The 27900-nt window shown below is 43.7% G+C and overlaps 1 protein-coding gene across 3 annotated transcripts in view; it reads right to left on the bottom strand.

Annotated features, from left to right (window-relative positions):
* Nucleotides 1-27900, bottom strand: part of LOC144728676 (E3 ubiquitin-protein ligase CBL-like) — an 82304-nt gene that overhangs the window by 30278 nt on the left and 24126 nt on the right. For all 3 annotated transcript variants that reach the window (XM_078608268.1, XM_078608270.1, XM_078608271.1), the window contains exons 2-4: nt 19268-19414; nt 15206-15362; nt 7785-7906 (exon numbers count right to left, since the gene is read on the bottom strand). In XM_078608268.1, coding sequence (XP_078464394.1) covers nt 7785-7906; nt 15206-15362; nt 19268-19414 — 426 coding nt within the window. The remainder of the gene's footprint in view (nt 1-7784; nt 7907-15205; nt 15363-19267; nt 19415-27900) is intronic.

Raw genomic sequence — 27900 nt, 5'->3', positions numbered from 1 at the left:
TGACGATCTCGCCACTCTCCAACCTCCGCCCTGCGTGGCCTCATTCTGTCTCTATCTCCAACACTCTCCCGTCTCTTCTGGTATCTCTCCCTTAAGACCTCACCCCTCTCTCTCACGTGACCTAACTCCTCCCCCCCGTGACGTCATATCCGCGAGGCCGTTTACGCCCGCATTACAGTAGTATCACCTGACTCTATAGCATTAGTTACTGACTGTAAGCAGTAGGTATAAAACAATAAAATAATTTTAATTACGACGTTTCGGGCGTAACACAAGCGTCCGTCATCAGGTGGGACAACCACAGAAAGAAAACTCCGGCATTTTGCCGTGTATGTGTCTTAGCTTCAGCACTCCACTCCCCCTACCCCACACCCCACCCTCTCTAGCTCTCCTCCCTGGCTACTCCCCCCTTCTCTTACCTATATGGCCTCTTGTTACAGCAGCCCTTTGGTCCACTTCAGCAATTGTTTTCTTGCTGTGGTTGTCCCACCTGATGACGGCCGCTTGTGTTGCGCCCGAAACGTCGTGATTACATTTATTTTATTTTTTATACCTACGTGACTTTACCTAAAGAACCAGAGTATGGATCCCTGCAGTCACGAAAACTTCAAATCTAGATTGACTCGATAGCAGTATATAGACTCTAGAGCACAAAGTACTCGCCTGACAAAGTGGCGTGGTGAGGCCTAGTCCTATGCAGAGCCCCCAGCCTCGCCTAGATTGCCCAGCCGGCCGAGGTCGCAAGCTGGGGGCTGGGCCGCAACCCCGCCCCCCACCATTCCCCCTCCCGCACTACAATAATAGTATCTAAGCGCTATGACAGACACTTTCATGAATTTACCTCAGCGTTCTGTTTTTTTTTCCATTTTGAACGCGATTGAGAAATCCCTTCCCCCCTCCACCGATGACGCATGTGCGTTGCTAAGGGCAACCCCCGGGCAGCTTTAGCAGCGCGAGGAAATAAGGAAAATGCCATTTGGCTGTTATCTCCGACTGAGTTGCATTGCCCTGTTAGGTGCCTCTGCATTAACGGGCTGGCGTCTCACTAACATGGCCACCTCTGCTCCCTTAGCCTCGATGTATCGATGGTTCTGGCTGTGTGATGTGGTTTGTCTCACTGGCGTGACCACCGTTACGGTGGTTCTCTTGCGTAGCCGCGCTTGCCTCAAAGCACAGTTGGCAGCGCCGCAGCTCGTGTTACACATAGACTTGACATTAACTTACTAATCCCCTTAATCTCCCTGCCTAATCTCTCCCATGAACAATAGTGCTAATCTCCCATTAACACTGCTGTTGTGCGCATATGCGGGGATGATACTCTTATGCGGCGACGGAAGCTCATTTAATGCTAATCTCTCTCCCTAATCTCTCCCATTAACACAACTGACGTGCTTTCGTCCGGGAATGGAATTCCTTTCCAGCTCAGACCCCGCTTGCTTGCCCATCGCCACATAAATAACCTCTTGTTGTAACAGCTCTCTCGCTGGTTCAGCAGTTCCACTGCTGGATTATTTTTTCCGCCTGAGGACGACCACTTGTGTTGCGGTCAAAACGTCGTGATATGTTATTTTTTGTTTTATTTTATTTTTCTACCTATGTGACTTTCCTAAAAGAACCAAAGAGTCATTAAATAATAATAATCAAATACCACTAAATTGTTTATTTAACTACTTTAAAGTTGACCGATGGGAAAACAGAATAGCGCTGGCTCACCACGGGGCTTACGGCGTGGTACCTGGCTACTTTTTTTACGTAAACCCGACAGTTTGAGAGCCAAATCCTTCGTAAGTGTGCATCCACACACACACACAGAGACAGACAAAAAAATACGTTTATAGGTAAGATAACAGTAATTTACAGCTGTTGGAAAGTCCATTGCCGTATAAAGACCAACTCCATGCCGTTTTGGTCATGGGGTTGTTGTGCCGCACTGTGCTGGTCAGTGTTGACCATACAACCGGTTCCGCTGTCACTCGCCACTGACGTTATTCGTGGCCGGAAACCACGCTCAGGTTGAAAAGTTCACATGGCGGTGTACTCTGAACCACTTGTGGAAATTTGATAACCGCAATGTTCTGCACACGGGGAGGAAAGCATTGCAATTTTCCAAGCAAACGTGACCTTGAGATCAATGGAAATGTTGGTCAGTGAACAAGAGAGCAGAAAACGAGATTTAGTTTAATATCAATTTACGTGAATTTGCACCACTACCATTTAGAGTTTGTGTGCAATGGGGAATTAGTTCGGGAAAATTAATATAATTGCATGCCATTTATAGAGATGGACTCCGGATGATTCAAATTATTGTCCGAGCATAAATGATCTTTTTAATTGTGTGGATTTAAAACCATTATTTCCTGCAGAATATATTTTTGGGTTAGATTGCGTAAATGTGTTGTTAAACCCGCCACCACCCGACACAGCCAATTAGTAAGGTTTTTCACGTAAACAAAACATGCAAATTCGTTACTAGTACAGCACACCAATGTGTTGGAAAGCAAATTCACAACATTTACTATCCGAGTACAACGTTTCGCCAGTAATAACAAATAGCTTCTTCAGGTGGAGAAATCCTCGTTCCTTAGAGGGGTAGATGTGATAACATCACTCGTGAGTCCTTCTCGTGCGAAGGGGGGGATAATTTAAAGCATTTAAATTACAATGGGTATCCATTGCCGGTTGGGTTATTCATTTGGTAATCAACGTACATTGTGCATGCACATTGTTCGTGTACCACTTGTCGTTTGCATGCAATAAAATAGCAGTACCTGTTGTTGTCTGCGTACAGGTCCCCTTTGACGTATGGTGACCTGTATTAGGCATGCATTTAAACCATGTATTATTTGATAACTCTGGTCAACACACTTTTTCTGGCATAAGGTATTCCAACGGTTTTAAGGTAATTTTGGGGTGCTGATTCCAAATTCCAAATCTGGAATCAGTTTTTGTCTATCACATCAGGTTTTTGAGATATCAAATATTGCATTTTCAATAAAAACTGCAGAAGAAAAATATTAAATAAATGTGAATATCTACATACAATGATATTATAAACACATTATCCTAGAAATACAGCACCATATTTTAACACTAAAGCAGTCACTGACTCGCAACAATTTGCAATCATAAGTGACAGAGTTAATTTCGGGTAAAATCAATGAAAATTGGGTATGCCGATAGAATAAAAATGAGATGTGATAGAGCAAATCTGAGATCAGATTTGGAATCAGCACCCTGAAATTAGTCTAAAACAGCTGCAAAAGTCCAGGCCAGAATTTTTTTTTTGTTGACCGGTGTAATTTGCTGCCAAGCAGCAATAAGCCTGAAGCTATTCGAACAGTTAAAATTATTTTTCTATCTTAATTTCGATAAATTCTCTAATTAGCCTTGGCCAGTAGCAACTAGTTTTGCACAGAACTTCAACATGATCAAAATCAATTGAGTGTCCTTATTGACACGCGTGTTCTGCCACTGCCGACAGTTGTATTTGGGAGTATTGAATATTCCTTTGGGTGTTCTTTTAGTCTCGTGCTGATCATTCGTCCTGTCTGCCCAACATAGCATTTGGCAAAAGTGCAATTAATCCGGTACACATCTTCTGTTGATAGCTTCGGTAAAACATCTTTAGTACAATATGATATTACTAATAGGGTTTTTCCCGTGATGATGATGATATTAGTTTCTGTATTTTATGTACCGTTCCAAATCTGACTCAGATGTTTTCTTTTTCCAAAAATCTGGCTAGTTTATCAGTTACTCCCGCAATGTACGGTATTTTAATAGTTTTAATTACTTGGTTCAGTTTAAACTCTGGTGTTATTTGATTTGGTTTTGGCATTCAGTGCCCTGTTGATTTGTGCATAATTGTAACCATTCAACTGCAGCGCTGCTTTAAAATGTTTATATTCTTAGGTTTTTTCGGTAAAGTCACGTAGGTAAAACATCAAAATTAATGAAAATAAAATAAAATAAAACAAAAATCACGACGTTTCGGAGGCAACACAAGTCTCCGTCATCAGGTGGGACCGTCACAGCCGAATTAGCTGCATCAAGTGAGGCAATGATTCAAGATGTAATCCCTTATAAGCAAGTTGAAGGGGGGGGGGGAGAGGGGGGGGGAGCTCATCAGAATGTGGTAGCCAATGAATGGAACGTATCGGGAGGGAGGGGGGCTGGGCTCAAAGACAGCACGGAGTGCTAAGTACAACGCATCGGGAGGGGGAGGGGGGCCAAAAAAAGACGACGGCTTGGACGCGGTTGCTGCTGCACACGCCAACACAATGGACAGAGAGGGGGAGGTGAGGCCTGATACACATGATAGACAAAAGAACGAAAATGCCCATGTTTATACGAATGCTGGCTGAACAATGAAGAGAGTACTGTTAAACAACTGGGGATGTTAACACTCGGTAAAGTAAAGTAAAATAGTGCCTGTCAGATAAGATGGTCCAAAAAAGTGTAATTAAGTCTTTTTTGCGTGGTTGATAACATATTTCCAATGATTACTAAGTTTGTACCCATCATCACGGTTGAAATTATGTCTGTGTTTGTATATTTGTATGGCTTCGTGTACAAACCTTTGATGGTAGCCGGGAGGTTTGCAGAGAACCTTGGTCTCGGAAAAGACAATTTCATGAGAGCCCACCGAGTTGTAGCAATGATCGGCAACCACGCAAAAAAGACTTAATTACACTTTTTTGGACCATCTTATCTGACAGGCACTATTTTACTTTACTTCACCGAGTGTTAACATCCCCAGTTATTTTTTGGCAGTGCTCTTTTCATTGTTCAGCCAGCATTGGTATAAACATGGGCATTTTCGTTCTTTTGTCTATCATGTGTATCAGACCTCCCCTCCCCCCTCTCTGTCCATTGTGTTGGCGTGTGTAGCAGCAGCCGCGTCCAGGTCGTCGTCCATTGTTTTGGCCCCGCTCCCCCCCCCCCTCCCGATGCGTTGTGCTTAGCACTCCGTGCTGTCTTTGAGCCCCGCCCCCCTCCCTCCCGATACGTTCCATTCATTGGCTACCACATTCTGATGAGCTCCCCCCCCCTCTCCTCCCCCCTTCAACTTACTTATAAGGGATTACTTCTTGAATCGTTGCCTCACTTGATGCAGCTAATTCGGCTGTGACGGTCCCACCTGATGACGGAGACTTGTGTTGCCTCCGAAACGTCGTGATTTTTGTTTTTATTTTATTTTCATTAATTTTGATGTTTTACCTACGTGACTTTACCGAAAAAACCTAAGAATATGATGCCTTGCAGTCACAAAAGCTTCAAATCTAGAATTAACATGTTTAATTTCACTACTCAGACTATCACCCGACACTTTCTTAGCCCGATGTATGAACATCTTGATGAGAGAGGATTTCTGTGCTGGGTGATGGCGTGACTCTGCATTCAGATAGGCGCCAGTGCTCGTTTTGTTTCGGTAAACGCTGTGCGTGATTTTACCATTTCGGCTGCGCCCGAGCAAAATATCCAGACATGGGAGAGTTCTCTCAATTTCCACTTCCATGGTGAACTGGATGGATGGGTTTTGAGAGTTGAGATGATTTAGAAATCCGTTAAGTGTATCTTTGCCGTGTAGCCAGACCACCAGTGTGTCATCCACATCTAAACCAATCAGAGGGTTTTAGTGTGCTTGAAGCTCGTGCTATTGCTTCAAAATCTTCCATGTACAAATTTGCTATCACAGGAGTCAAAGGAGAGCCCAATCGTGCTCCTTCCTTTTGTTTATAGAATCACCTTTCCACAAGAAATAGGTGTTCTTTAAACAGTGTTCAGCTAGTCGTGGTATAGCTTTGGCTAAACCTGTATTTGTTACCAGAGTAGAGTAATTTAATTGACTGGAACCCTCATGAACAAAGAGGACACATCAAAACCTATGAAAATATCATTAGGATTAAGCTTTATATCTTAAATTACATTTACGAGATGTTCTGGAGTTTTTTATGAACGAAGAGGTCCTACCGAGGTAGGGCTGCATTTGTTTCGTTACGTATTGTACTAATTTATATGTGGCAGAGCCTATTGTACTACCTATGGATCTTATATGGACATCATGTTTGTGAATTTTTGGTAGTCCATAAAGGCTTGGTGGTTTTGACACCCTTGGTTTTATCAGGTATTGCTCTTCCTTGGAAATTTATGACTTGGCAATGATTGCCGGCGTCTTATGTTCCAAGATGGGTCTCGTTTAATTTTAAAAGTGGGTACCTTCAAATCTTGATTTAAAGCTTTCGAGATTGCAGGAAATCACACTCTGTAAACCCACTGGCTATCAAAGATTTGTTCATGAACCCATCCAGATTTATAAACACAGACACAACTTCAACTGAGAAGATGGGTACAATTTGAGCAATCATTGGAAAGACGTGATTAACCAGGTAAAGTCTTAACCTGCTGTGATGTTTCCATCTTTCCTGCCGATGTTAGCCGACTCTGAGCTGCATTACTAGGTTGGATGTCTTTGTATTGACAGGCTGGATGTCCTACTCACTCAGTCACCGATGCAGTGGCATAGGCAAGTCATCGATGCATCAACATACAATACAATGGCCACTTCCACAGCCTCAGGGAGACCATCTCTAGCCCCGCCCTCTTACCCTGAGGCTGCACCCATCTCAGGCCTATATAAGACCTTGTTTCAGTAGCTTTCTCTCTCTCTCACCTGAAGACGATTGCTTGTATTGCGATCAAAGCGTCGTGATCTATTATTTTTCTATCTACGTGACTTATCAAAAGACCTTCAGTGTAAATCTTAGATTTTATTATCATAATCCTCACGGGGCATCACAACAGTTGATCGGCCCTTATCAGCAGCAATAATTTGGATATCTTTATTTGATCTCAGTTCTCTTAAGGCTGAAACTAATATTTACTTTTGCCAATTTACTGTTCTCAATAATATTGGCAACCTCATACCTAGTCATCTCAGCTTGATTGTTTCAATGCACAAAGTGAGCCTGAAGATAAGGACTGTTTGTTGGATATCCACGAGAGTTTGTGATTAGCTACAGGTCGAGATGCCACATCTTTACAGCATGCATGTTCCCCCCGTGGTCGCGTGGCTTTTTTCCCCCTTCACTTTAATAATCAACGTTTGTTTAGAGTTTTTGGCTGCCATACATTTCCACAAGCCACTTCATTGAGCTATCATTGGTGGCCAGGTCGCTTCTGAAAAAGAGCTATACAAATCAGTGGGCCTTACCTGGTAAAAGATAAATACTTTAATAGTTTGTAAAGGTTTTTAGGGAGTGCTGTTACAATTAGATGTGTGGAAAACCGAGCATAAATTTGTATCGCTTACTTGCATGCGGTTATCGGCATCCAAGAACAAATCGAAATAACAATCCCCAGTCTGTTGCTGGAGAGTGCCCTGTCTTCATACACAATGGCTAGAGCTTTGGAAAGCATACACCATGTTGAGGACACGGTTTACCAGACTGCAGGTCACTATAACACTCACCCACCTCAACCATTCACCTATTCATCCAATCACCACTCACTGCAGGTCACAATGCTTCTCTTTTTGCTTCTTCCCTCACATGGCTCCACTTTGGTATCCCCTCCTCCCTCCTCTCATCACCGCTCCCCCCCCACGATCTGATAATAACCTCTCAATTCAAGAACCGTGTCCACTCCTATCAGAGTTACCACTCTGGCAGTGCTGTTTGTTGCTGGCCACTTCTGTATTTCGAGACTTCATGTCTGTGCTCAACAGTTGAGTCAGTGTAAAACATTTATATATATAGATAAAAGGAGAGACATGCTACACAGACCTGCCGGGCTTGCTGATGTACTTCTGCAGCCGTGCTTTGACTTCGTCGTACGTGAGGAAGGCCATGTAGCCAGGGTGCGTGACGGCCAATACGTTCCAGTTGCGCAACAGCGAGGACCAGGGCTGAGAGAAACCAAAAAGGCACACACAGAGTCGCTTCCGTAAACAAACCCCGCTCGACAGAAGCAGCACGCGCACAGGGCCCGCAGATAAACCAGGGCAGTCTGACAATTAGGCATGGAGCAAGCTGTCGATAAACTTAACATGTCGGTTTTTGAAAGCAATATTATTACAATCTTGATTTGAATATTATTACAGTTCATAATTATGAGCTGATTCCAAAGAACACAGGATGAGATGTTACTATCCTTTGTGCAAGCACTTCCAAGAGTTCATGAATAGTGAGCCTGGTGAAATTTGGGGAGCGCATCGTCAGTAGTGAACCTTTGGTTCCTAGGGTGTTTCGGCTTTTCATACTATACACCCTCCCCAAAGGCGGCCAGCGACAGGGTGATCAATCCTACGCTTGCGTTCCATTCCCAATTAGTCATAGGAGTTGCCTTGTTGTTGATAGCCAACATCCCATGGGACTATGCATGGCAGGGGCGTCCTCCTCCCTGAGTCAAGCATTGTTGACTGCATACCTCCTGGCCCTCTCACTTTGGGGCCCAGCTGGGGTCTTTCCTCTTCATCCAGAGCCACTGACTGCTGCCTTTTGCCGCCTCCGATACAGCTCTGATTGCCGAACGCTGGCTCTGGCCCTTAATTCCCAGGTCTCTAAGCAGTCTGGTTGTAGATGTTGCCACAAAACCTCTGCAGCCCACCTCCACTGGTCGGACTTCTGTGTTCCAGCCATGATGACGTGCTTCGGCAGCAAGATCGGCATAGCGCAGATGTTTTCGCTCATAAGCCTCATCTACCGAGTCCTCCCAGGGTACTGTGAGTTCAATGATGAAGACCTTCTTGAGCGAACGGGACCAGAGCACCATGTCAGGTCTTAGGGTGGTGGTTGCGATCTCCGGAGGAAACACAAGTTGCCGGCCAATGTCAGCTAGCATTTTCCAGTCGCGGGCCAAGCGCAGCTGGTCTCGCTCTAATGGTGTAGAGCCGTAATAGCTAGTTTTGCACATAACTTCCTTGTTGGCACGCGTGTTCTGCTGCTGACAATTATATTTCAGAGTATTTAATATTTCTTTGATGTTCTTTAGTCTGCTGCTGATCATTCGTCCTGTTTTCCAAACATAGCACACCTTTTGTTGATAGCTTCGGTATTACATCTTTTGGTGGCAGGTTTAATGACACATTTATCTTTTGACTTAAAACATTCGTGACTGCAGGAATTCATATTCTTTGGTTCTTTCGGTAAAGTTAATTGTTCAATTAATGAAGCTGAGTCAGTGATGATACTGTTCGTTTTTGTAACGAGGCTGTTGGTGGGATCTATTTAAATTTTTTGTGTAGCTATCATCATTAAGTAGGTTCTGAATTTTGTTATTGTATACGGTTTTTGTCCATGATGACCGTGGCATTGCCCTTGTCGGCTGAGAGGATGATATCATCCCTCTATTTCAATTGACATAACTCAAAACGCTCATCCCTCCGCTTTTGATGAACAAACACAAGATCCAAGTCCAATTTAACACAGTACATACAATTTGTGATCTGATCCCATTTATGAAGGACAAGATCCCTGACATGCAATATCCCGGCATCTACAAACTAATTATGAGCGAATTAGGCCATGTCATGGTCCGGCCACATCATTGTAAAGTAACCCTCCACCACCCGACATTCTGACTTGCTGGTCTCATGACTGGAGGCGGTTTCACGCAGTTTCAAGCAAAACATTGTTTGGCTGTGAGAATTGATCAAATCACCGGTGAGCTGAAACAAGAATAATAATAGGTACATTAATACTTTTTGGTTCTTCCAGTAAAGTCACGTAGAAAGAAAATAAGTTAAATAATAAAATACGACGTTTCGGTTGCAACACAAGCAATCGTCATCAGGTAGAAAACAAACCTAGTAAACTTAGAAATAATGCAATAAAACACCGAGAGTCGGCTAACACAACAGTCAACAACCCTACCCTGGTTGATTACGTTATTCCAAAGATGGCAAAATTTGAGAGAGAGCAAAACACAGACACGGAGACACACGACGCTTTGCCAGTAATTACAACTAGCATCATCAGGCAGACAGACAAATTTGTGGATAAATCCTCCTGTTTCGTTCCTTAAATAGAGGGGGTAGATGTCATGACATCACTCGTGAGTCCTTCACGTGCAAAGAAAAAAAAAGTTACTACTGGCCAAGACTAATGAGAATATCGAAATTGAGAGAAATAAGAATAATGTCAAACGTTCAAATAGCTACAGACTTAATGCTGCTGGAAGAGAATCATGAAATAATACATTATTTAAACGCATGCCTATACAGGTCACCATAAGTCAGTGGGGATTAATATTTATGCGATCTAACCCAAAAACCTGTATTAAGGAAGACACGTCCTTGTTGGCAACTTGTTGCTCAGATGTGGACAAAGCAGTTTGGCCGGCAACAATTATGCTGTGTGGTTTTCAGAGTAACTTTTTTCGTGCGAAAGATCTCTCAGGCGTGTGGGCGCACCCGTGAGATTATATTATTTACGCAAATTACACATAAATTATAAGGCTGATATAATGTAATGTGGGTCAAAACTAAACTATTTTAAGTTTACTCGGCAAGGACCCATGAGTTACACAGCTATTTTACAGAAGTGACCTGGCCAGAAATGTTTGCCTAATCAAGTGACTTATCATGTGAAAATGTATAGCAGCCAAATACTTGAAACAGATGTATCCAAATAAAGAGAAAAACACCGGAGGACCCGGCGAAAAATCCAAAAATACAGCAGGCATCAGGGTTGGGATCGAACCCACGACCTCCAGTATACCGGGTGAGGTAGTTAACATCTCCTAGCCACCGTGATGATGATGAGAGAGACACGAAGACTTCAAAATACAGCAGGCGTCAGAGTTGGGATCGAACCCACGACCTCCTGTATACCAGGTGAGGTAGTTAACATCTCCTCGCCACCGCGGCAACCAATAATAATAATAAGTCATACAACGGTTTACATCGTAAAATACAGTACAAACCTAAAAGCATTTTTTACTTTACAAACCTTGTATTTTGGACAAGCTTTACATTGTGTAGCGATAACACGTGTGGTTTAATATTATTAGAGAAGAGTGCATGGGCGGTGGGGAATGCCAGGGGAGGAAGAATACAGCTGGAGGATGTGACATTGGGGTTTTATTAACATTGGATGAGTCTCTCACCAGCGTCTCCCACACCCCCATATTTCATAACATTACAGAACAACAACTCGCACATCCATGCCAATTCCATCCCCCGCCCCCCAATGAATTACAAGTCAGAGACCACCAAGTAAAAAAGAATAACAATGTTTTAAGTCACAAGAACTTGAACAACAACATGTGCCTCTAAAATCATGACCTTCACCAGCCATTGTTTATCCACTGCTGGACAATTAGCTACTGTCTAGCTTAAGAATATATACATTTAGCGGTGGATAGATAATGGCTGATAATATAATGATTACGACACAACTCTGGTCCATGAAGCATTGGTGATCAGTCGGAGTGTGTCGGTGACCACCGTATGAACAGCAATGTTTAGCAATTATGGTATTATCTCTGTCCCTGTCATTATGGACATTATCAACCGAAAGCATCCATTAGGCACTAAAGACTGTGCAATGCCCCTTTTGCAATACAAACCTCAAAATAGGGCTATCAAACCGAATAACCACTGCACATGCCATTCACCTCAGTGAAGTGGAATGTCAATTACGAGTTAATAAAAGGGGACGCTGCAGTCCCCCCCACTGTGCAGGCCAACGTCAATAGCCTTCCCACCCAGCCTCATTGCTCGTGCAGACACACGGCCAATTTGGAGGGCATTTGAAAAATGGTACAAAAGGTGTCAGATTATCTCTGCCCACAAGAAAGGTGCAATGCATTGTGGATAATTTTCCTATCATTATTTCTTAAGGAAGTTTTGCATCCACATCTGTGGATGAAAGAGAGGGGAAGTCACTAAATTTAGCACCATCTGAGCCATTCAACTCATAAGAACTAGTAGCTATTGGCCAACTACAGACATTCTCTATCCAGAGCAATAAGGTTACTGATGATATAATAAATCACACGTGCAAGTCCAGATAGAAATATGGTATATACCCTAATTTTTCTTCCAAGTGTCGAAGGTTCATACGGTTAATAAAATGAAGCAGCCACTCACAACCGAGAGCCAGGACTGTGGGGTTGACCATTTAAAGCAATTAGTAGTCGACTAGGATTGTAACCAACAACTTTTGCTGTGGTTGATTACTTTGCCTCTCCCACCACGCTGCCTCCCCAAGGCAGGCAACGCTAGGCTTGATGCACATGATGATGATGATCATATCACCATGCCCCGCTAAACCCCTTTCTCTTCTGGCATCACGTATGTATCCGATTAGTGAAGTAACAGGACCGATAATTGGAAATCTGGTTACTGATTATAATCAATTACTGATTATAATCATTAACCAGACATACAGGGAGCACAGCTCTACACTAGAAAAACTAAAGAATTGCATCTCCGATTAACACTTGCCCACGTACGATGCGAAAGAAGTCCAACAGTCTGTTCTCCTATAACGCAGTAGTAGTTGCGTTCCTGAAGAACGCCGCGTTTTGGAAAAATCGAGTTATAATAAATAATATACGGTAAAACACAGTCCGCGATAACATGTGAGATGCGTATGCAGGCCGAATAAAGACTGAGGCACATAGATAGCATCTAGAAGCATCCAGCAGCATCCCGCCTTGTGCGATACTACGCCGAGGCAGCTGTACAACCGCTTATTCCTACTTACGCGAGGTAGTTCTGTTCACTCAATTGTGTTATAGCCAATTCGCATCTGTCACAAAAATGTGTTCCCTAATACATTCATCGCGTTGTATGCAATTCGCGTCGTAAAAATACGCGTTATAGGAGAACAGACTGTACATACATACATGCATGTGTTCCAATGACACATTTCACACAGAGGACATCATACAGACGCTGTGGAAAGCAGCGAGCACGCAAAAGCTACAGTGAGGGAAAAAAGTATTTGATCCCCTGCTGATTTTGTACATTTGCCCACTGACAAAGAAATGATCAGTCTATAATTTTAATGGTAGGTTTATTTGAACAGTGAGAGACAGAATAACAACAACAAAATCCAGAAAACGCGTGTGAAAAATGTTATAAATTGATTTGCATTTTAATGAGGGAAATAAGTATTTGACCCCCTCTCAATCAGAAAGATTTCTGGCTCCCAGGTGTCTTTAATACAGGTAACGAGCTGAAATTAGGAGCCCACTCTTAAAGGGAGTGCTCCTAATTTCAGCTTGTTACCTGTATAAAAGACACCTGTTCACAGAAGCAATCAATCAATCAGATTCCAAACTCTCCACCATGGCCAAGACCAAAGAGCTCTCCAAGGATGTCAGGGACAAGATTGTAGACCTACACAAGGCTGGAATGGGCTACAAGACCATCGCCAAGCAGCTTGGTGAGAAGGTGACAACAGTTGGTGTGATTGTTTGCAAATGGAAAAAACACAAAAGAACTGTCAATCTCCCTCAGTCTGGGGCTCAATGCAAAAACTCACCTCGTGGAGTTGCAATGATCATGAGAACGGTGAGGAATCAGCCCAGAACTATACGGGAGGATCTTGTCAATGATCTCAAGGCAGCTGGGACCAGTCACCAAGAAAACAGTTGGTAACACACTACGCCGTGAAGGACTGAAATCCTGCAGCGCCCGCAAGGTCCCCGTCTGAAGTTTGCCAATGAACATCTGAATGATTCAGAGGACAACTGGGTGAAAGTGTTGTGGTCAGATGAGACCAAAATGGAGCTCTTTGGCATCAACTGAACTCGCCGTGTTTGGAGGAGGAGGAATGCTGCCTATGACCCCAAGAACACCATCCCCACCGTCAAACATGGAGGTGGAAACATTATGCTTTGGGGGTGTTTTTCTGCTAAGGGGACAGGACAACTTCACCGCATCAAAGGGACGATGGACGGGCCATGTACCGTAAAATCTTGGGTGATAACCTCCTTCCCTCAGCCAGGGCATTGAAAATGGGTCGTGGATGGGTATTCCAGCATGACAATGACCCAAAACACACGACCAAGGCAACAAAGGAGTGGCTCAAGAATAAGCACATTAAGGTCCTAGAGTGGCCTAGCCAGTCTCCAGACCTTAATCCCATAGAAAATCTGTGGAGGGAGCTGAAGGTTCGAGTTGCCAAACGTCAGCCTCGAAACCTTAATGACTTGGAGAAGATCTGCAAAGAGGAGTGGGACAAAATCCCTCCTGAGATGTGTGCAAACCTGGTAACCAACTACAATGAACGTCTGACCTCTGATAGCCAACAAGGGTTTTGCCACCAAGTACTAAGTCATGTTTTGCAGAGGGGTCAAATACTTATTTCCCTCATTAAAATGCAAATCAATTTATAACATTTTTGACATGCGTTTTTCTGGATTTTGTTGTTGTTATTCTGTCTCTCACTGTTAAAATAAACCTACCATTAAAATTATAGACTGATAATTTCTTTGTCAGTGGGCAAACATACAAAATCAGCAGGGGATCAAATGCTTTTTTTCCCCTCACTGTAGAGGTGGTTTGACGAAGATTATGCCATGACTGCTCGTGTACCGTACATACAATGTAAGAGTGGTATTTTTTTATCTTTCTAAACCTTACAGGATAACATTTTCGTGCCGGTTGCATTTTCCAAGATCAATGTGGTAGGAAATAGCATAGGTATAAAATTTATATATTTAAACGCATTTGTTGAAAACAGCCCAAACAGCGCAAAACGTCAAATGGCCAGCAACAAAAAGTATGATCAAAAAGTTGCAATGTACAGGAGTTAACGTTTCTTGAATTCAGCAAGGCTATAAGAATTGAAAAAATAAATTATAAGGAATTACTAAGTGCAGCAGTGCGAGGGAAAGAAGCAAGAAAAGAAGTGTGGTGACCTGCAGTGTGGTGAGTGAATGGAGTGAGGAGTGAGTGGGTGGGTGAGTGAGTCAGCCTGTGCATTGTTGTGACCCACAGGATGGAGGTTGAACAGTGTAAGATATGACGAAGCAGTCAGTCTGGTAGACCAAGTCCTCAAAATCACCGAAGAAATTAGTGAAGTTCACAGTAATTATGACAGCAGCTATAGAAGAGTGATAAGAAAGGCGGCGAGCGCGTAACTGGAGTTAATCGGCGAGTGCTGGATCATCCCTGGCTGCTCTACTCTGAATTCTATCAGGCGCAGTGGCGACGTAAGGACCGGGCGCTCCACCCCAGGTACCATCTCACCTGGAAAAGACGAGTGAAGATGTCGAACTCGAATATGGAGATGTAGTCGTTGCATGTGAGGTCGATGGTGGATTTTAGGGCCATTGCCTCGAGGCCCGAGCTGATGGGGTGCACCTCGTGCAGGCACTGCCGGAATGCCTTCCACGAGACGATGGTCCTGCACAGACACAAAGCACGCACAGCACACATCATCATTATAACCACCATCATCATCATCATTATGGCGCTTCACCCAGGAAGGATTTCCCGAGTTACAAGAGACTCGTTTTCAAGCGTGTCCTGCAACGTTTTCACATTTAGAAACATGCGTTTAGAATATTTATATTATTTGTCTACTATAAATTTGCACGCGAAAAGCCACTTCGTTGAGCTGTCATCTGTGGCCAGGTCGCTTCTGAAAGAGAAGCTAATAAGCTCAGTAGGCTTCACCTGGTAAAATAAAAATGGTTTAGTTTTATGCATAGGAGTTCACGTTTCCATATAGGTCAACCCCATATCAATGCCTACCTTATTACCGACAAATTCAGACCTTATTGGTCACCCCGTGCCCTAACAAATCTCAACGTTCACCCTACAAAGTCCCATCACAAGAAAGAAACACAAAAAAAATGTTTCTCAATTTTCCTATACAACAATATGGGTAAAACCGTATGGGTTGACAGGTATGCGTTTCTTGAATTCAGGTATGCGTTTCTTGAATTCAGGTATGCGTTTCTTGAATTTAGCAAGGTTATGCATTTCTTGAACTTAGCAAGGTTAGAGCTACCGCCAAGATCCCTTGTTCAGCGATTTGCTTACCTTTCCTATACTTTGCACTCTTATAATGTTTTGGTATTGCTTGTTGTTGTAACTTTCTTGCCCGGCCCTACTGGATATCTGTGAAAAAGGAGCTTTATAACTCATCAGATTCCTCCCAGTATGAGTAAAGATTCTGATGTTTTTGTTTGCCATATGTAAACCCAATCGAGTAATTTGCAGGTAACGTCTCAGCATTAGGATGTTTTGGTCCAGGGGTCAGCAACCGGCGGCTCCGGAGCCGCATGCGGCGGCTCTTCAAGGACTGCTTCGTGATGTAATTCATTAAGGACCCACCATCTCGTATTCACAATACACATTGTGGCTCTTGAAATATTGATGTTATTTTACAGTTATTTGAAGTGTATTTTTATTTTAGTTTGCCGACCCCTGCTTTGGCCAATATCAGATACATTGTGGATATAATTTTTAGCTACAATAAAAAAAACGAAAACCTAGAGAAAACCCATGCATAACAAGGGGAGAACAAACGCCAGAGGAAGACGCTCCAATTGGCAATTGAACCCCGGGCTTTCCTGCTGTGAGGCACACGTGTTACCACCCCGTTTCAACGTGTGTGTGTGCACGTGCGCTTTGTGTTGAGGAGCATTCGTTGTAATATTTTACACAACTGCATCCCTGACTGCCATCCGTGTCATGTCACGAGACTGTGCATCCACCCTTATCTCTAGCAGGGCGGTGCAATCCTTCCGTGTATTCGAGAACGGTTCACGGAAGCGGATATCACGGAGCTACCCCTTGATTCCGTCACGTGACCTCTGTGCCATATGTAGGGGGGGAGGACAGCAATTTCCCAGCCGCTGTGTACGAGAAAGTTAACGTTCGGCATATAAAAGTCAACACCAGGTTTCTTCTAAACCAAACCCGATTTTTGTATTTTGCAGCTGTTAGGTGTATTTGTTACAGTCTTGAACACCATGGGGTTATATAATTGTCCGACTATTGGCAAAAGACGGTTTTTCCAACATTCTCATGAGAAGGAACAATTACCAATAAGTGAAAATACAGCTGCACCCTTGATCAATTTACAAAGAGCCTCAACGATTCACAGCCGAGTATGTGGGGCAATTTATAAAGTGTAGGACAAATTAGCACGTAAGCTTTCGCGACCAATATTATTCATAATAAAGGTTTTTGGGTTAGATCGCGTTATTTATAAATGTGTCTAACCCAAAAAACTTTATTACGAGTGTAGAGGACAAAGTCCGCTCTCTTATTACCTTTATGTCGGCTATCCAAAATCCCTCCACAACAGTGCTCTCTGGTTCGTATGTGCAATCGTACAACTGATGTAGTCCATTGATGTATAATGCAACTCGGAGCCACGAGAGGGCATGACTCACCGGCTGCATTATTCCAGCAGGTCCGTGAGAGTACAATGTTAGCAAAAATGCTAAAGCGAAGAAAAAAAATGTCATTATGTAATAAATATAAAAATGCAATGGTATATTAGGGCTTTTCGCAATTAACTGAACCATGAAATGTTTAAAATCCATAGCATTAATTTTTTAGATGAGAAAGGTTCCAATGCGCTACTCGAGTCAAAAACATGAGTATTTATAGTTGTGAATGTGCCAAGCTGTAAAATCCACAAAACACGATTGTGCAGCTATCCAATGATCAAAACATGCATCGGTAGCTCTGAAATTTGACAACTTATCAGTGCAAGCGATGCGCGCAGTTCGCTGCAGAGCGCACAAGCCGTGCGCTTCTCTTCACTAAACTAAAATACGTGCGCAGTCGGTCGCTTTATTTTGCAGATTTACAGCCGCCACGCCGTCCAGAATTCAAAATGCCGGTCTGTTCGGCAACCAATGAGCAGGGAGTATTTGGTGAGTGGGCAACTCGCTCGGGTATACAAAGGTGCAGATGGCGTATTCATGATGTTGCCACAGCAGCAGTCGTTAAGGCTCGTCTATGGGAGGCCTTTAGATGCACAACAAAGCAGACAATTTAAAAAGCGACTGCGTGGGTTTTCGCAGTCGTGTTGGACATCTCTCTTTCCGACGTGTTTTCGTTCCGCGTGCTGGGAGCTTCTTCAGAAAATGGATGGAGCGGCTGACACATACAGCGACAGCGCTGCCGGCTGTCGCTGTATGTGTTTGGAGTTTGCTTGTCTCTTCCCGTGGTCCTCTGCTTTTGCCTTGCACATTTAGAATCATGCATTGAGTATTTGGCTACTATGCATTTCCACATAAGACACTTTTATTGGGCTATCATCTATGGGCAGGTCGCTTCTAAAAATAAGCTATATAGCTCAGTGGGCCTTACCTGGTAAAATAAAAAAAGTTTAAATTATTTAACTGCTACTTTGGGCTGGAACCACAATTCTCTAGGCCAATTTTATTCCAAGGGATGTCTTGAATTTCCTCTAATATTCAGGCCGAGCAAACAAACTTCACAAAATAGCTTAAAATGTCTTGTATGTAGGCCGGCCAATGTGGACTTATGTCCATCACTTGTGCATGTGCGGCAAGACTCCAGATTCCACAAACCGCAACAACATAATTAAAATAATAGCGTATGAGCTGGATATGAGCGCACATTTTATAAGCAGTTGTGTTCTAAGCAACATGTGCTTACAATCCATTGGTAGAGTGGTAGTCAGATTCCACATTCTGATACAAGCAGGGATGGTCATATATCCAGTTTCTACAATATAAACAATTTCTCAATTATTACTATACTTACCACTCTTCTATCGCTATGACTATCATGGCTACCGTCCTCGTGAAGTTGATTCCTCCTCCCATGTTGAAGACTCGGTCTACCAGACACTGACTGTTTCATCTCATCCACACCACCACAATGCAGGTCACTACACTCACTCCAACCACACCCACCTCACTCCAACCACCACACTACAGGTCACAGCAACACTCACTCCCACTACACACTCACTCACTCCGCCACACACTACAGATCAAAAGATGTCTTCTTCACTTACACTGCTTCACTTTGGAATTCCCTCCCATGGTCATTTTAATCTCTGATACTAAAACTGATCAATTCAAGAAAGGTGCCAACTCCTTATCCATTAACAACATCAACAATGGCTACCGCATATGTTTTCGCAGCCAACATCACGATTCACAATTTACTCTTTTCCCGAGGCCTCTTAACGACGTCAACAAATCTGCGTCGTAAGCACCACTAGTTGCTGGCCGCTTGGCGGTTTTGGGGCCTGTGCTTGGCAAGCAGAACTAAAAAAGAAAAAAACAGGTTCATCGCGGAAGTGCAAGGCACCTGTCTCCAAAGGCCCTCCGCCAGAAGTCGGCTGCATCCGCCTTGGTGATGCGGAACGAGTCTCCCTGGTAGCTGCCGTTGGGAAAGACGGCCTTGAGCTCAGTCAGCATGTGGCTGAAGATGAGCGATAGCTTGGTGAGGTTTCGCCTGCAAGCCACGCACACAAACAAAAAACACATGGTTACGTTAAGTCCAAAAACATGATCAACAACACAACACCGCCCGATACTGCCGAACATAATTAAATGGTCAATTGTGCAAGAGTTTATCACGCCATTAATTATCGTTTCACTTCAATGGTAAGTTGAAGAACAATCCTCACAAGAGAAATATAAATTTGTTTGGCTGTGTTAGGTACTTTGAGGGGTCTTAAAAGACAACAATTGGTCAGATCGTTACGAGGCGTTAGCCAAAAATCAATTATGAATCATAATATTGGCTGTGAAACCCTACGTGTTAAATTATTAACACTTACTTGCTCATCCTCTTGAGTAGAGTGTATGAGCCCCCTCTCAATCTAAACCACATTACAGTAAGATATGTAGTTGTAAGAAGGTCAGCTAGTCAGACTTAAAAATTCACATTTGAATGTCATTAACTTGTTAATTACAGTGTGTGTTCACAAACCAGCCGTGCGTGTAATCATGGGAAGAAAACATTGAAATTGACACAGGTTCTAACGAGCATGAACGTCATGATAAAAACACACACTTCACCACCACATGTTTTCAGCATTGATATATGACAAATGGGCACTGGAATTTGCCACAATCGTTCTACTAACGTAAACACACACAAGCGATGAGTTAAATTCAATAAAAAGGTTCAACTGCTTCAATCGCAGACAACGAAAAACGGGGTGGAGGGGAGATCATTTCACCTACCAATACCGCAGCAGCAACTTTTAAACAACAGCTGCATTGTCTGAACCGAAACATCTGTCGGAGCAAGAGCAAGCCGGGGTTGTTTTGAATTAAGCATCGGACATGGAAATGAGTGGGTTTTTTCAATCCCCACTTGGTCACCGCCCCCCACCCCTAATAGCATGCAAATGTCAGCTTCTCCACTGTTAATGAGAACCAAGGAGCACCGGACTTCCTCTTCAGCTGGGGGAAACGTGGAACCCGTGGCTGTCGTGTGCAACTGCCCGTCATGCGCCGATATTTTTCCAAGCAAAAAAAATTTCTGCGAAATTATTTCTGCAAAATAAAAAATAAAAAAATCTCCATTTCATCGAAGAAGTTTAATTTAAAAAAATGTATTTTACCAGGTAAGGCCCAATGAGCTATATGGCTCTTTTTCTAGAAGCCACAAATAATAGCTCAAAGAAGTGATTTTTTACGTGGCAATTCATAGCAGCCAAAATACTCAAAACGCATCCATCTAAATATGGAAAGAAAAAACGGACGCGAAGAAAAATCCACGCAAATACGGGGAATATGCACGACCTCCTGTCTACCAGGCGAGGTAGTTAACATAATTACCGCCACCATGGCGCCCCTCCCGACACAGTAAAAACGTAGCATGTACATTGAGTCATGGGTCAAAATCTCTATAATATTCATGACTTGATAGGAGCTTACAGTTGCAGAGTAACATCATTGGAAACTCAACTTGCTACCCTAGTTCCTCGGTGCTCCAAACACTCAGGTCTTTACACACACAGCTCTTAGTTAAACCTGACTTGTGTTCGAAATGACAACTCTCAAAAACTATCAATATACACACGTGTGCTCAACTGTTCCACATGTTCCAGTCTTTAAAAGCTAAAGCCATTATAATTACAACTTTGTCTCTAGCGCAATGGCTGTCATTCGGTTGCTTTTGTCTAAACGATGAAAATGCTGTAAACAAAATTAAAACAACATCAGCCCGAGAACAAATGACTGCGTGCACAGGTGCTGCGACAGTTATCCTGGTTGGTGGATGTTGGTGGTGGTCAATACGAAGCTGCGTGTGCGGTGGCACTGTAATTCATGCAAACCGCCACGGTGGCTAAACATAGCACCATAGCCTTGCACAATACATCACCGCGACTGCCCAAAGCAGTGAAAAGATGGTTAGCACTTTTCCATTAAACCTGGCGAGCACGACTAACGTCTGTGGCTAGCGTTATCCGAACCGGATCTTGGTTTCCGTCTTCACCAAGCTGCACTAGTCAAGCAGCCTCCACGACCGCCATGGCCATAGGGAGATCGTCGACCAGAAGACGATTGACAAACTGGCCGTGCACTTTAATGGACACCACTTAAACATCGCTAATGTGGCTCAAACGCAGCAAAACAACGGAATATACAACTTATGCTTTGGATACATGATCCCTCTGCAAGGGGGAAATGGACCTCGACAGTTCATCATAACCGCCCCCCCACCACCAAAGAAAGAGGTGATCATGCATCTTGATCTGACGGTGGCAGGGTGCCAGTGGTCACGCTCGTGCCTCACAGCAAGAAGGTCCTGGGTTCGATTCCCGCCTCGGGCGCCTTTCTGTGCGGAGTTGCTACGTTCTTGCCCCATTCTGCTGGGTTTCCCGTTTTCTGAGACTGACAAAACATTCGAATACTGGAAAATTACCTGCAATTACTTAATTGGGATTATATACAGCAGGAACATCGCCCTCTACTAAATAATGTAGCAGGACCCTCCTGAAAGTGTCGAGAGATTCAAGACGTTTTTCTGGGTAAACAAGCGTTGTGATAATAATGTATTTATATGATGGGGTATCTTGTAATGTTAGTCTACTGGATTAGCCTCCTTCAGGAATATTAGCCAGGTCTGCTGTTAATTTAGCGCTAAATATAGATGATAAGTGCATGCACTTGTAAATTGTGGGCTGGCATATGTATTAAATGTGATGCTATATGGAAAGACACCAACTAAAATTTATATTTAAGGACGACCGCTTGTGTTGCGATCGAAACGTCGTGATATATATTTTTTCTTCTACCTACGTAACTTTACCGAAAGAACCAGAGAGTATTAATATTTGGCGTTTTTTTTTTATCAAAAAGGCAGGCAGACGAGGTTGATGAAGCAAAGACTTAAAAAGTCTGTTGGATCACATCATGGAGCCTCACCCAACTTCACTCTCTTTTAGAACTTACGTACCCAACCGTGCTCATCGGAGCACGGTTGGTTTTCAATTTAGAATTAAAAGTGCATAGCTCCAGTGGCTTCCTAATATCGGGAGGAAGAGCATTCCAGATGGCTGCAGAGGCGCATTTTAAAGCACGCGATGCTGTGACCGTCTTTCTTCGATGGTTAGCCAAAGCCATTGCGAGGATGACTGGAGTTTGGTGATGGTTAATGTTCCTTGACGAGATTAGCAAGGTATTGAGATTCAGACCAACTGCACAAGTGTTTTTCTTGCCTGAGACATTGTTGCTACTTTCATAATATTTTTTTTTAATGTGACGTTTGCTGAACATAAAGAAACTAGGACAACTGAACACAATATAATGTGGACGTGTTTTTACAGGTGCCCGATAGAAAATATAATCTCGGTTTTGAACTAAAAAGTACACCGAGCGGCTTGCGTACACGCAAACAACCGTGAACCAAGTTAGTTCATCTTGTGATTGCAAACGCATGTGGACCACATTCGCAATTAAAGATAAACTACGTCACAAAAACGTGCGCATTCCGCAGGTTGTTCAAATTACACGTTTCACTCAGTTGCACTTTAGGCACACATTTTTTAAATCAGCTATTCAACAGCTTGGTAAAACTGTTCAGTTTCCCAGAGACATCGCCTGAAAATGGTACTCGAAAGCATTAGTAAAATGATAAACAGAAGTTAACACAACAGGGTTTGTGCCGATAAGGCAACTTCCTAAACTAGGACTAACACAGCTGAGAAGTTGACTTCTTCATAAGCTAAAGTTAGCTTTTGAAACTGCATATGTAATTTTGCATGGAACTATAGTAATTATGCAACTGCTCATGCTGCAGCCACAATGTCAGTGTTGCAGGAGTTTAAGAGGGCTGCGTTATGCGGAATTTAATTTTTGCAGTGGAAATAAATGTACAAGTGATGGAAATGCCATTTAAGAAGCTCGTTACATTCAGAATAAGACGTATGTTAATAATTACAACATCAACTAGTTTCTCCAGCCTGGGTCAACTAAGAGATCAGACAAGGAACAAACGGATTAGAGAACATAAACTAAACAAAAAATGTTATTTTACCAGGTAAGACCCACTGAGCTATATAGCATTTTTTCCGAAGTGACCTGGCCACAAATGACAGCCCAATCAAGTGGCTTATCATGTGGAAATGTATTGCAGCCAAATACTGAAAACGCATTGTTGATTCTAAACGTGGAGAGAAAAAACGGGGGACCCGGAGAAACATCCACGCAGCCACAGAGAGAACATGCAAACTCCAAATGCACACAGGCGTCATGGTCGGGATCGAACCCACGACTTCCTATATACCAGGCGAAGCGAATGAGAGACATGAAATTAACTTAGAGACAGTGAGTGGGCTTTGGCAGGACACGTTGCTCGAATGGATGATGGGTGGTGGGCAAGACTAACGACAGAGTGGCAGCAAATAGAAGGGAACTCGCCCCGTGAGGACGTCCAGTGGATGTCGATTGTGCGACGTTGAACCGGTGTTCTTCAACTTCCCTGAGGGGGAAAAAATGCTTCCGACCACGATCTCGCGTTTTATTCGGTGTAGGCAGAGGAAGTCGTAGAGGCTTTCCCCTTTATTTACTCTCGGGAACAGGAACCAAGAAGCCTGAAAAGCACGTGGCAAGGCGACGTCCAAATGAGAGACATTAAATAATTAAGTGGGACCCCATGTGGGAATGAGATGACCGCATCTACACATGACCATTAGTGTTATTGATAGCGCGAGGAGACCTCGTGTCTAAATGTGTACGGATGGAAGAGGACTGCCGGTGCTGGCACAAGAGTGGCAATACAAGAAAAGGGAGATACATCGGCCAGAAAACAAGGGATCCACTTTATGTCACTATCATAAGAGGGCGGGGGGGGGGTAATTTACAATGGCAATTTGGCAAACTTAACGAATGATTTTTTTTATTATGATCATGAGCATGTGCTATGTGGTGTTAGCGTGAGCAGAATATCCAAGACTGTTGCTGCTGCTGACCATATGCAACACAAGCTGTAGATTGCGGTGCTTGCGAAGTGCCCATGTTCCCAAGGCAGCGCCATCACGGCCATTGAATCCATCGCGACTCGTCCAGATAAACTTTTCTTGAAGGCCTCTGACTAAGGGAGCTGAAAACTTACCAATAAAATTTGACATTTTGAGATTCGTCGTCAGTTTGTCCTATTAAACTTTACTTTTCGTAAACTTTCATAATGACAAAATTCCACAGGAATCCGTGGCATCGTATACGACTATACAAATAAGTAGGTACCCTCTTCCAAGATGTCTGGCCAGAGTTAAAGAGTAATGGCAAATCAACAATTTATTTAAAAGACTATTTAAAAACTAAATAGTCTATTATCCTATAACGCATGTTGTTTTCATAACGGGATGATTGTATTAGGGAACACATTTTTTTTCATAATGCGGATGCAAATTGGATATAATGCGATCGAGTGAACAGAAGAACTACATCGCGCGAGTAGGAATAAGCAGTCATACGGCTGCCTCGGCATAGCATCACACAAGGCAGGATGCTGCTGGATGATTCTCGATGCCACCCACGTGCCTCAGTCTTCGTTCAGCCTGCGTATGCATCTCACGTGTTATCGCGGACTGTGCTTTACCCTATATTATTTATTATAAAAACACGATTTTTCTTCAGGAATGCAACTACCGCGTTTATAGAACAGACTATCATCTTAGAGAGACTCTCTGGAGCTCCCTCTAGTGCGGGCCATGCTGCCAGCAGTGGTGTGAGCGAGCAACTGCCGGGCTTCACCTTTGCTCTCATTAGTGGGTTTACTGCCAGGGGCTACGGGGCTCTAGGGGGCAGTAATGATCATCCAAGGCCACAAAAAAGTCAATGGCTGCATTTCAATAAGTAACGCTGCATCGATTCAATGCATCGTTAATACATAAAAATTCAATCAATTATCATGCTCGTGGTACGTGCATCATAGTGGAGAAGTGAGAACCTATTATTTCTCATTCGTGAACAAAAGTTGAAAAGTGGACAAAGCAACATGCAGAGAAGCACACTTGGAATTACACCGAGACACAGGTAGATGAGGACGCTGATCAGGGGAACAAACACAAAATCAGAGGACACGATTGCAAAGCAAAGTGGGCTTGGGCAGGACACGTGACTGACTAGGAGGGATGATGGTCAATGCACGAAACTGGTGCCAGCCACAGGAGAGAATGCTCCCTCGAGGGGCACCACCACAGAGATGGAGCAATGGGATCGGCCAACGTGCAGGAGCAAGATGGACTGTGGCATTGCAGGATTGTGAGGGGCGGTGGACAGCTCGGGGAGATCATCATTATCCAGCAGTGGATACACAATGGTCGATGGATGAAGACAATGAAGATATCTTTTTAAATCCCTAGAATCGACAAAATCGTGCCGCTGTAAACGGTGCACATTCTACAGAAGAATAAACAAGAAATTATTATATTTTTGATTTAAAGCTTTAGTGACTGCAGGGATTCAAATTCTTAGTTCTTTCGGTAACTTTACCGAAAGAACCAAGAATAAGAAATTATTAATTCGGTCAACCCATACTGGGTCGTTAAGCCAAGCCAAGGTGAATTGTTCCATTGATATAGTCAAGCTAAGGGGCTCAAACTTAACAGTGGTGTTTGCATTGGGGTGAAAGTAGAGGTACCAGTCATGTTTCTTGGATGTAGCACAGGCCTTTGCAGGGTTCGTACACTTTCTATAACGGCAGGACTCCATACAGTTGGAGACTTCATTCGAGTTTATTTCACTAAACCAGGTGAGATTTCGTGATCAGGATGGATCTTGTCTGCCAGTAGGGGGTGAAGGCTGCTATGTAGAAGATTGACCGAATCATTCTCTCGCAAATTTGGACCCTGACACTGGTACACAATAACCTACTTTTGAAAATGACGGTATGGTTATTACGTGGGCAATAATAACCAGGGCGACTACTGGAATCAAACCATGAAATCCTGCAACAAGTGACAAATGTGCGACCGTGAGTGCCATGCCACTGCACCTCATGGTGTACAGAGGGTAAAGCGGTGTGTGTGCACTGCACGATTCGCAAGAACGACGCCGACAGCAGCAGTCGTGGATGACCAAGGAACATAAGTCAGCGAGGGAGTGGCAGACTGTCAGGGCCGATCTTGGAGGTCGCTGCATCTCTACTATGTAGCAGCAGCAGCTGTGAGATCTGGCGGAGGGTAGAGAGCGTGGGTAGCGATGAGATGCAGTGGCACCAACGGCTTTGACCACGGTGACTTCATGTGGGTGCCACGGTGTCAGATGTTAACTGCCTCGCCTGGTATGCATGAGGGCATGGCTTCGATCCCGACCCCGACGGCTGTATGTTTGGAGTTTGCATGTTCTCCCCATGTTCGCGTAGATTTTTCGACGGGTCCACCTGTTTTTCCCTCCACATTAAGAAACGTACGTTTAGAGTATTTGGTTGCTATACATTTCCACATAAGCCACTTCGTTGAGCGATATAGCTTCATGGGCTTTACCTAAAAAAAATACTAGTACTACATAGTAGTAGTATCTTGATCGGCTAACTAACATTGTGTAGGGCAAGGTTTCCCAAACTCCAGTCCTTGCGACCCGCTATGCTACGTCTTTGTGTCTGTACCAATTTTCTACATCTTCTCTTATATATAAATGTAATTTTTTGTCTGTCTGTGTGTTCAGGCGCTTGCGAGGGATTTGGCTCTCAAACGGTGGGGTTTAAGTAAAAAAGAATTGCCAGGTGCCACGCCGTAAGCCCCGCGGTTGGCAAGCGCGATTCCGTTTTCACGCCTGTCACCTTAAAACGAGCGAAAAAGTGCGATTTGTCTTTATTTAATTACTTAATACGCACTCAGCCATACCAGCTCATGCACTTTCGGTGGGGGCGGGGGAAGGACCATGCCAAGTCACACGCGTTCGGTGGGGGTGAGGGGGAAATTGACTTGCCTTAAAAATACCTGGCAAATACACACAACGCTGAAGTTAATTCTTCAGTGTGATATCCTCTTCTCCTCCCCCCACCTGCCTAGATTGCCCAGCCTGCCGGCTGGGCAATCTAGGCAAGGCTGGGGGCTCTGCACGGGACTAGGCCTCACCACGACACTGTCAGGTGAGTATTTTGTGCTATAGAGTCGATATATACTGCTATAGTCAGCATGTACTACTGTAGTGATAGCAGGTACCACCAGTCAGTATGCACTGCTGTAATCATTGCAGGTACCACCACAGTCAGTATGCATTGCTGTAGTGAAAGCAGGTACAAAGTCGGTATGCACTGCTGTAGTCATAGCTAGGCCTCGGCAAGGTAAGGTAATTTACCCTTTTTACCGGGTAAAAGGGTAAAAGTAAAGGGTAAAGGTGTCGACATGCCAAGGGTTAAGGTAAAGGGTAGGGTAAAGGTAGCTCGGAAGAATTACTCGGTAGGGTAAAGGTAGTGTGAAGTATTACCCGGTAAATACGGTGCCTTGTTTACCGCTAAAAGCTCCGTGGCGCAGT

The sequence above is a fragment of the Lampetra planeri genome, chromosome 29 (assembly GCF_965212315.1).
Source record: "Lampetra planeri chromosome 29, kcLamPlan1.2.h2, whole genome shotgun sequence".
NCBI classification, from domain to species: Eukaryota; Metazoa; Chordata; class Hyperoartia; order Petromyzontiformes; family Petromyzontidae; genus Lampetra; species Lampetra planeri.
This window is presented reverse-complemented; position numbering and strand designations above follow the sequence as displayed.